The 10,550-nt window shown below is 39.8% G+C and overlaps 2 protein-coding genes across 2 annotated transcripts in view; one reads left to right on the top strand and one right to left on the bottom strand.

Moving 5' to 3' along the window:
- Positions 1 to 36: 36 nt before the first annotated feature.
- On the bottom strand, positions 37 to 5,952 carry LOC109482389 (pentatricopeptide repeat-containing protein 2, mitochondrial-like). Its single transcript, XM_019785093.1, has 11 exons — positions 5,859 to 5,952; positions 5,200 to 5,292; positions 4,813 to 4,942; positions 4,200 to 4,317; positions 3,809 to 3,887; positions 3,369 to 3,460; positions 2,802 to 2,909; positions 2,500 to 2,574; positions 2,022 to 2,135; positions 1,770 to 1,829; positions 37 to 1,278 (listed from the first exon to the last, which is right to left on the bottom strand). Exons 1-11 carry the CDS (start codon positions 5,938 to 5,940, stop codon positions 1,123 to 1,125), a joined length of 1,107 nt encoding a protein of 368 aa, XP_019640652.1. The 5' UTR covers positions 5,941 to 5,952; the 3' UTR covers positions 37 to 1,122.
- A 481-nt stretch (positions 5,953 to 6,433) lies between these two features.
- The window catches only part of LOC109482227 (peptidyl-glycine alpha-amidating monooxygenase B-like), a 29,995-nt gene continuing 25,878 nt past the window's right edge, over positions 6,434 to 10,550 (top strand). Inside the window, exon 1 of the mRNA XM_019784920.1 lies at positions 6,434 to 6,517. The gene's annotated coding sequence lies outside the window, so the exon portion shown is untranslated. The remainder of the gene's footprint in view (positions 6,518 to 10,550) is intronic.

The following is a 10,550-nucleotide window of genomic DNA, read 5'->3' as shown; positions in this document are numbered from 1 at the left end:
TACATGGATATATCAATTATACATTGTATCTATTTTAATAATAGAAAGTAAAGGTCATAGACCTTTCTGCACATATGATACAGAGCTTTTAATATACATGTTCATGTAGATTAAGAGATGCGTGTATTCCTGGTATGATATTTTAAAAAAATCACATATTTGTTTTGCACGTTACCTCTAGTAAATAACCTACTTTACTCATTAGGAAGTGAAGAGAAAGATAATATATGAATATCACATTGTTCCATGCTCTTACTATTTTCACTTGGAGGAAACATTGTATATTTTGTACTGTACACCTTTGGGAACATCAGTTGTTATACGTTGTTATATATGTATCTGATACCCACATTATAAGCAACATCGCCTACTACAATCTGAATTTTTCAATGTTGTGTAATGTACAGTATTTGACAGCATCATTATTCTGATCCATTAAGGTTCTAAGAAACATAATCTGTAATTTATTAATTAGGTCCCAGACACATAAAATGAGTTCACAGTTATGTTATTAAATGATGAAATAGGCCAGCTCTCATTTAAACACTTCCACACCCTTTTTGATACACATACAACTCAGATGTCCCACCAGAATGTTTCAGACATATGTCAAAAACAGTCACAATATTTTCATCATGTTGGACCCTTAAAAAGGTCACATTTAAGATACTATTCCTTGTAGTGAAAGTTGGAATAACTCGGTAGTCCCTAAGCTTACAATAGTTCTGATGTCATAAAAGATGTGTCTCAGTATTCCCATCCTAGACAGAACAACAGAAAAAATGTATCTCTCTTGAGTGCTCTACACATGTACAGTAAAACATGTACAAGTGACCACCTTCACATAAGGATCACCTGACCATTGTGACCACTTTTCCTTGATACCTTACATAATTTTACAATTAACACAAGAAATTAATCTACAGTGACCACCTGCCGACGTATTCCAGATTTTATTAGCCCCCTGATTTGTTTTCGTGGGCAGTTTTGACTGTACTGAGGACATTTTACTAACATATGCTTGCATTTACATACTCAAATGGTCAAGAACTTGTGCTATTGGCCATCTCTACATATTAAGGATCACCCAGCCATTGACATACATGTACATTGTACATCTGTCTATACATGTGTGTTTGCTCTTCTGGACCGTTGGAAGGACCTCCTGAGTCCTGGTGAGGCGCGGCGGGTGGTGGTGGGGGGAGGGGGTTCCATCAGCATGGCCTCCACAGACAGGGGCACCAGGTGGCCTCCTGCCTTCAGACTGTCGTACACATCCTGGGGAGAACAGCAGACAAATGTTTTAAAGATGGGTCATTGTTTTGTATGTACTATTTTGTATGAACTGATCCAAGGCGCGAGATCCATCGTCTCCAAAAAAAGGAAGGATACGAACAACAACTATTTTACTGTTCAGAAGGTACTCTGGTTGTATTTTGTATCTCCTCCTCAGACCTCTACGTCTACAGACAAGGGTACCAACTTCCAGACTGTCGTACACATCCTGGGCAAAACAGTTGCCACATGTTTTAAATGGTTCATTGTTATGTTGATACTATTTACTAAAGGTACACTGCTGTCAAAGTTTTTCAAAAGTTTGTCAATAATTTTACTTTAGCCTGTAATGCATCACTTCTTCACCTTACTTGTAAACTTAAGTCTCTTGACTACTAAAAAATACAACCTCAGCCAGTCACCTACATATGCACATGTAAAATATTGTTTTAACAGTACTTTGGGCTTCTAGCTCCGGACAAGGAGAGCTTTACCTCCAATTCTTGGACCATCTCAGGCCGTTTTTCCTCCAGTAACTGTCTGATGGTGGTCATCTGGGACGGAACAGAAATACATTACAGATTCTCTTATAACAAGATGAGGCAGAAGGTAAAAGTCAAACAAACATCAATTCAAACAAGATTTGCAGTCTGTTACATGTATATTTGGGCAAATCATCAATACCTAAAGGGCCATTATACAGCTTCTTATGTTGACAACCCCACTAAAGACAGACTTGTACGTACTGTTTGTTGAGACACCTCCCACTTCGGAATAAAGGTGGGGACGTCTCTTTCAAAGATGCTCTTCAAGGCTGCAAACATGTCGTCAAACTGTTCCAGTCTGGCAAGTGCTAGTACCTGTAGGAACAACAGGAACAGAAGGAAAAGAAAGCTGTCTATTAGGAAATTGTTTCATCAGGCTGGTAAATCAACTTCACACCTATTTCCTCAATCAATGCAGGTGAAAATGAGTACCTAGCTTTGGTTAGGGACCTGCTCAAAGATGGGATGTAAAGCTGAAGACCCACAACTTGAGCACATGAAAGAACCCACCACACTCATCAAAAAGAGGGAGTCCATCCCAAGATGACTGATCAAACCTGACAGTGCAGTCTTGCGCAGCTTGGACTTACTGAATTTTTAATGTTATACCTTTAGGCAGTTTACTGGTTATGCAAAACAAGCAAACAAACAAGCAGAAATGCAGAATACAAGTACTTACATTGAGACTCTGGCAGGATCTACAGTCCCTTGGTTTTACTCGGTTGTAGACAGATACCATGTACTCAAAGTCATTCTGGAATTACAAAAGAAAATGTTCTGTTGGATACCGGATAATCTTTAAAACCTTCACAGATTACAAGATTACGGAGTACAAACCCAGGAGCATTAATTCACTGAATATTTTCTTTTTTCAATCTAATCTTCCATTTGAAAGCAGCTTGTTGACAGACACATTAATGAATGCAACTCTTGTCTGTAATGCTGTGGGGCAACATCACATGCAAAGACGGTTGAACGTACCTGATTTAGAGCTAAAGCCATGATGAATCCAGTCGTTTCATCTGTGAGGTCCTCTTGGTGAACACCTTCATACAGACCCTTACATCTGGCAAAAGCCTCCGGGGTGTTCTGTAGGTATCAATATACAGTTTAGTGCCTTAAAGACTGGATTTGGTTAGGAAAACAGATGAAATGATGATGATTGAGATATAGATCAACAGTAAATAGTATTCCATCACTATCACTATTCCTCTTCCATTGTATGTATAGGGTATACAACTTTAAGGTTTGGCTATGTGTCTCTGAACATGAACATACACATAATGTTTGTTGAAGTGATGTTCTTGTAACTTAGTGTTTGGTACCACATGTTTCTCATTTATACATACTAGTACATATTGGATCTTAGAATTTGATCTGTAGCTGAGTGTAAATACATATGTGTACTTTTAAAAAAGCAATTCAGTTGTATTTAGTTGTCTAGTATGCTCCTGCCTCTTTATTTACTGGTAAAAATAGAATTGAATTAACTTGATACATGTATTTTGTTTATGGCTTATTTTGGAAGACTTAGATATTTCTACTGACCTGTTTATAGAGTGCAGCGAAGGCCAGCTTGTATGAGTTAGCATTCGCCCTGATGGAGCGACTGTGCATCAGTTCAAACACCCGCAGCACTCCTGCAGACAGAAAACAAGTCAATCAGAAAATAAGTGCCCTCTGGCAGAACATGCAGAAACTACAGGACACAGGTTAGCCATCCAGGTAGAACATTACATACATATCATACAAAATAAATCTAGCACCTGGATAAATTATCAAAGGAGTGAGACGTTTCTGATAGCATCCACTAGCTTTTACCAAAGACTGAGAATGATGAAAGATACACTGCAGTGGAGAGCTCACAACTTTCTTAGTCACTGAAAGTGAAAGATGGAACCTGGATGCTATCTGAATCATCTGACTCTTGTGTATAGTGTTACATTATCACACTTTACAGAAAATCTCAGATCTCAGTGCTGACAGACCTTTGTAGTCACCCCTGGTGAAAAGCATGTGCATGAGGAGGCTGTAAGTCGTCACGTCCAGGAAAATGTCCTGCAGTGACTGGGAGGAAACATAAAAACATTTTCATGACTATCACATACCTTGGAAGATAACATTTGCAAGCAAATGTGGCATATTTCACTGACATCAATTCCGCATTCAAAGCAAGACTGTTCAAAACTTACCCTAGTCAAGCTAATATAAAACGTGATGCCTCTCTACCACAAATCATGACATGAGACCCTAAAATTGTGTTCCTGTGCTACATTGTTGTTTTGATCACAAACATAAAACACTGCGAAAGCCACCTTTCCATTCCTAATTAAAAAATCAAATCCCTGTAAAAAATAACTGAATTTCCAGTAGACAGACCTGGTCTGAAACCAGCTCCAAAGCCTTCTCCTCCAGGCCCAGGTGCTGGCAACATCTCATCAGCACAGGGCCATAACGGAAGTGTCGTCTTCTGATGTGCTGGGTCTGCATATGGTAGCTGAGGAAAGGACCACAAGAACATTTGTGAGAAATAGAGACATCCCAGGGCCAGTCCCTTTAGTTCTTCTCAGGTTATGCTATAGTCTCTATATAGATGAATCAAACCTAGGTAACATAAAAAAGTGTGGCAGGTGACACGCCAGTCAAAATCCCAGAACAAGAACACTCTGGTTGTCCCTTACTATCACACTGCAAGACACAGTAGAACCTTCTTTCAAACGGCACTTGGGCGGGCACCTTTATGTTCCTGAGCAGGATGTCCCTTGTGAGACTTTAGCTCAGTATTTATGTAAGATATAAGATAAAACAGTAGGACTAAAGAACAAACTTCCTGAGGCAATAGTTACCATTAGCGATAGACAAAAGTTCAAATGCGCAGTTATGCGTTTCCTTAGCGCACAGCGTTCTTTCTACCATTGACAGTCCAGCTGCTAATGCTAGATGGAAGATGATATAAGAAAAAAAAATTGATTAAAAAAAATACATGTAGTACCTTTTGAGTGCCTGTTCTGCCAGTTTGAAGTCCTCCTGAGTTCTGCAGGTGTGCAGCATGTGCTTCACATCGTTCTCTGCCAGGGGGAGCTCTCGCTTCAGTTTGTCTGCTACGGCGCCGTGGAAGACGTCTGGAGCAAACAAAGAGCAAGAATTGTGAACCAACTTCAAGTAACATTGTCGACAATTCTGCAAAGTTTGTTGTAACTGACAGACCCAGGTACCTGGCTAGTGGCTACCAAACCTATTCTAGCTACGGACTAGTGCGGAGTCTCTTTGTTCTCTCTGCAAATACAGAGAGAAAGCAGAGAGGATGAAGGAGCTATAATAGGTAACCAGGCTACTGTATGAAACAGATGCAAACCACACACTGTAGCATATTCAATACCTATTCTGCCTTCCATCTGGTCTGCTATAATGGAGGACTGCTTGAGGTAGTTGTCATACCGGAGAACATCAGGGGACAGCAAGTATCTTCTTCCTGTTGGAACATATAAAATGTTATGTAATTATTTGCAAGGTTTGACAGTTAGGGTTAGCACTGCACTCAACCTAAGTGTTGGTGCGACTCATCTGACATCACATCTGTCGCATCAACTGATGTAAGGTGCTTACTTTCTAGATTACAACTTGGTCTATGTAATTACATTACATGAATAATCTTTTCAAGGAGTTGGTGTAGTTGATGATATGAAGAAATGTGAAATGTCAGAAAACATTGGACCAAAATAATAATTATTACTCGAGTACTCTTCAGCAATTATCTGAAACGTGAAAAAGACTATAATATTAGCATTCTGCATCATCTTGCTTATTTTATCCTCTTCTGTGTATATTGTACTATAGCCACAGATAAAATGCGTTACTCTCGATCTCTCCTGACATCTCTAACAAATGATTTTTATACGAGGGGTGAAGGTGAAGTTCTGCCGGCTGCCTGGCGGCCATAATTTTCTAAGAATCTCTCTATAAATACAAGGTAGCTACCATCATGTACAGTCCAGAGACTCTCTATTGTCTAATGAAGTAGTACACAGTAGAACTTACCTTCCACTGCCGCGGGAAAGGACGAATTTACCCTGAATTGTCGAGAAGCGAAACGCAAAACGTGCACCAAGGACGCCGCCATTTTGGAGTTCTTTCGACACATATGAGATATTCTACTGGTATCAAATATAGGGGTGACAGTTATTTACGCTGTTAAAAAAGGCTACGTAAGATATAATACTATGAGATATTCTGTAAAAACATATAGTATTCTATATTTCACATACTATTTAAGATAATATAAATCAATTATAGAAACAAATTGTGTGTATAATAAACAGTTACATGGTAGCATAAAATACCAACCACCCCTAAATGTTGGGGTGTTGGATAATTCGTCACTAAATTTACGAGCGACATCTTGCGATATAATTTGGAACTGTAGACAGAATATTGATTGGGAGTTGGAGTTTCTTACCTTTCTTTGCCCGAATACAGGAGTTGCAATCAAATTTAATGGTGATTTTTTTAAAAACATGGAATAAAATTTTATTTCAAACACGAAACATTTCAATGTGTGCTTCCCAATATCAATGCAATTTTATTTCTGCCGCTAGATGCCGCTTTTCGAAATTACATCCTCTCCCCTACACAAGGAATGGACTGGTCTAGTTTTTCCAGTTCGGCGTTGTCGAAACATGGCGGATGTTTGGAAGGAAGTAAGTTCATGTTTTCCTATGTTTTGGTCGATTCGTTTGTTTAAACATGTCCATCAGAGATTTCTAGATTAAGGCCGAGATTCCTATCTTACAGGGTCCGCAAAGTAAACGAATTCTAGTCCTATGTATCAAAGAGATGCGAATTTACGCGGGTGAAACTGTGTTTTTCTTTCCTTCCTCGTCGTTTCAAGTTTCAGCGCTTTCACCCACCGATGCCTACTTAAAATATCATGAGCTCATCATTGACCTACGGGTGATCCCCTGTCAGATTCCGAGTTGCCATATGGTACAGTTGTTTCTCACACTACGACGACATATTGTTAAACCAAAGGCTTACAGTGTAGTTACACGGGCATAATTTTTGATTCCGTTCGCATTTTTTCATGTCTTTAGAGTTAAAACTGTCCTTGCGAATTTTGCCTTTTTGGTACCCGTAGGCATATTTCTGTGCATTTAAACTCATGAACCTACACACAGTTTTTCCAAAAGTTCCCTTAAAATTCCGTTAAACAATAACCCAGGGCTAATTTTACAGCTTCTGTTGTTACAGTATGTCTTTTCGTTTCTGAGATTGATGCATGTTTTTCGAGGTCCGCCCCTCTAGTTTGGACGCCCCTCCATGATTCTGACCTTTAAAATAGACCCACAGAGCAGGGGTGTTTGTCATCGCGAGGTGCTGAATAGTTCCGATGTTTGCTGCGTCAACACCGGAACGTGCCAAACTTGGTGCTTCAGTCCTTGGCTGGTGCGGTTTTTTCCTTGTTCGCGGGCCAAAAACACTCCCAGTGGCGGTGGCAGTGTTGTGTTGCCTTCTTGAAGTTCTTCCCCCCCAGTGAGGTATCGTTTTTGGTCTGTCTTGTTTGTTTATAAAATGTCTGTGTATTTATCTTTCTGCATACAACGATCAGCAGAACTCAAGAAGTGATGACTGGATTGTGATGACATTTTGGTATGTCACTATGTGGATAGGATGGGTCTTTGGGAAGACGAAGGCCAAGGTTTCGTTTTGGTCCTTCTGGCAGCTTCCCTTGGTACTGCAGCGCAACCTCCTGTTTATGTGTGCTGGACCTGCTTTGTGTCTTAAGTACTGTGATCTTCTTCTTCTTTGTTGTGATCTTGTTTGTTGTTACAAGTGTTACATAAATATTGCTTACTATATGAACTGGAAGTGGGATAAATCTCCTATTGTTGCTCATCTCGAGTGCAGTAGGGTAAGAGACATACTGTACTTTCTTCTTGTAAATTGTAATGTTCACGTTTAGTGAGCCAATTCACTGTAATTCTTGAGGAATTTTGCAAGTACAAGAAGGCTGACAGACACTTAACTTTAACAACCTCAGCTCTTTTTCATAACAATTGATTTGGGATGCATGGTTCCAGGGGTATACAATTGACAAGGATTGTTGTTAAGGTCAGCTACCAAATATATCCCCAGAGGAAGTAGTCTACTGGTGGTCTTTGGTTGACATTTGCCAGGAAGAAAAGCAGTCTGTCAAGATTGGCATTTTTTTTATCTACAGAACAAGGAGATTAAAAGGTTCTGGAATCTATTGTCATTGCTAGACTACCGATGATGGCTGATGTCAGTGCTGAATACAAAATTTATAAGTAAAGTTTTGCCAGATTGGGAGAGTAATTTTATCAGTGATTAAACTACTGTTAGTACAGTAAGTTACTAACAGTTTTCTTTAGAAAGGTCAATCTCACCGAGGTGTAAGGAATTGGAAGATAAGATAAAAGATGTCTTCTATTAGAAGATTGTACATCAACAGAATGTATCAAAGAGGATACATGATTGAGCCATGATTTTTGCATCAGTGCTTAGGCTGATTGAATCATGTTAGATTGACCCTGCTTTGCCCTGTAACATGACTGCATGTAGCTGGTGCTGCTGATTTGTACTGACCAAATTAGCTGCTATCTCAGTCCCAGCCTCCTGAATTTGTCCTAATTCCCTGTAATGAATGGCATGTCCCTTACTTTCAACAGATCTTATCACACACCTATTTAGTTGTACTAGGCTTTTAAACGCATTTGATTTGGGAATACAGGGCTGCAAATACTGGGTGCACCAGCAACTTTTGTGCACCCAAGATTTGGAGAAGTATACTGCTGCTAGTAAGTAATGAGGGCCTGCATGGGGGGTCTCAACAACGCTCTACGCTAAATTTTGAGAGCCGGCTACGTATAATGCTGAATTCAAGAAGCCTCCCCCATTACGCTTTACGATAAATTCTGGTTAGCTACAATGTAAAATAAAATGGCGAATTACGCTCTGCACAAAATGCGCCAATTACGCTCTACTTTGAATTGGAATGATCCGTCTATGCTCTTAGAATTAAAACGGCCGATTACGATCTATGGAAAAGGGCATTTGGGCCCCCAGTAATTACCATGACTAATTTTAAAAGAAATTGTGTCAGTTGTGGGTGGCTTCATGACATCCTAGTCAACATCGTGAAATTGCTTGTGTAAAGTGGGCCATACTGCTTCACTGCCAGAGTACTGCTGAAAAATGTTGAAACGTTTTGTACCTTAGAATTCATGTACGATTTTGTATTTTTTAATATATGTCTGAATTAGGAAGTCATGCAAGTCCTACATGTATAGCTTAAGTTTTTTTGTTCGACATTTTCCTTCCTTCCGTCTTTTGTTTACTTTTCGTGAGTTGCTTAATTTTTAGACAAGCAAGACGTAAATGCTATCTTTGTAAATCTCGTTGACTGAAGTATAAAACCCATATTGTGCCGTTCTGCACGTGCGCCAAGGTAGTTACACATTACCCTGCAGTTCCTGACTGCCAGTTCCGAACAGCTGGGAGACTTCCCATGGCCGAATGTGTGGCAAGGTCGAGTCTCTCCCGTCCCAACAGGTTTCCAGATGTGGAGCTGTGTGAAACAATCCCTCGCACGGTAGTCGGCTGGGAGCTCCGGACAATCTCATCAGCATTCTTTCTGTGACTGCAACTGTGTCAGGTATGCCGGGCTTGCTTTCATGCTCACGAGGTCTCAGAGACCTTTGGCCAAAGATATCTACTTGTAGAACTGTAATGTTGTCCTCTGAGACACTTAAAAAGCTTCTGACAGAATTCAGCCTGCCTTGTATAATGTCATTTCCTGACTTTTGCATGTAATTTCTTTCATGTAAAGATACTGGTACTGTAGCATCCAGGACTCTTAGTACATCAAGAATTGTAATATTGTCTGCTGAGACAGTTGAAAGGCTTCTGACATAATTCAGCTTGCCTTTTAGTTTTATAATGTCATTTCCTGAGTAGTACATATAATTGCTTTAAGACTTGAAGATAGTGGTAGCATCCAGGAGACCCTTGGCCAAAGATATGAAACAACCTTGTCCTAATTTCAAAAGTAGCTGTTTGCCAGCAAATTTGTATTACTATTAGTTGTAACTTCTGGGATTAGATGCAGAAGGCAGATTATTAGGCTTGTCAGTAAGCTGCTTCTGAAAGAATTCAGCTTGGCTTATATCCTGCGTATTAATTGCTTTCTTGTTGAAGATAGTAGTATCATGTTTTTATCACATGTTTTATATATTTATATATAAATGTTGGTTGTTATGATGTATTTGTTATGCATGATTGCGATCATCATCATGGAATTTATTGGTAGTGGCATTTCAGTCACAGGTGTCTGTTTGTCTATGTGTACCTGCCAGCTACCATGTTGGGAGAGATATTCTGCGTGTCATGTCCTATAATATGAACTGAACTGAACTGTACAAAGTGTACAGTAAAAGATGTGGACGGAGGATTTGGTTTAGACACAGGTGCCTGTTTACGTTTGTCTATGTGTGTCTGCCAGCTACCAGAGACATTATGTGTGTCCTACGATGACCTGAACTGAACTAAGGGGCACTTTAGACTGACGACGGTTAAATAGTCGTACGAATGTTTGTCGTCAAGATGTTGCCGGCGACGGTATTTTACCACCGTCTAAACACGATCAAAATAGTCGCACGACGGTAATCCTCGAATCGTCGTCACTACTACTCTCCAAGCAGAGGTTTGGGTTTT

The sequence above is a fragment of the Branchiostoma belcheri genome, unplaced genomic scaffold (assembly GCF_001625305.1).
Source record: "Branchiostoma belcheri isolate BF01 breed outbred unplaced genomic scaffold, Haploidv18h27 scaffold6, whole genome shotgun sequence".
Taxonomy (NCBI): Eukaryota; Metazoa; Chordata; class Leptocardii; order Amphioxiformes; family Branchiostomatidae; genus Branchiostoma; species Branchiostoma belcheri.
The sequence above is the reverse complement of the archived record's forward strand: the minus strand, read 5'-3'. Positions and strand labels throughout refer to the sequence as shown.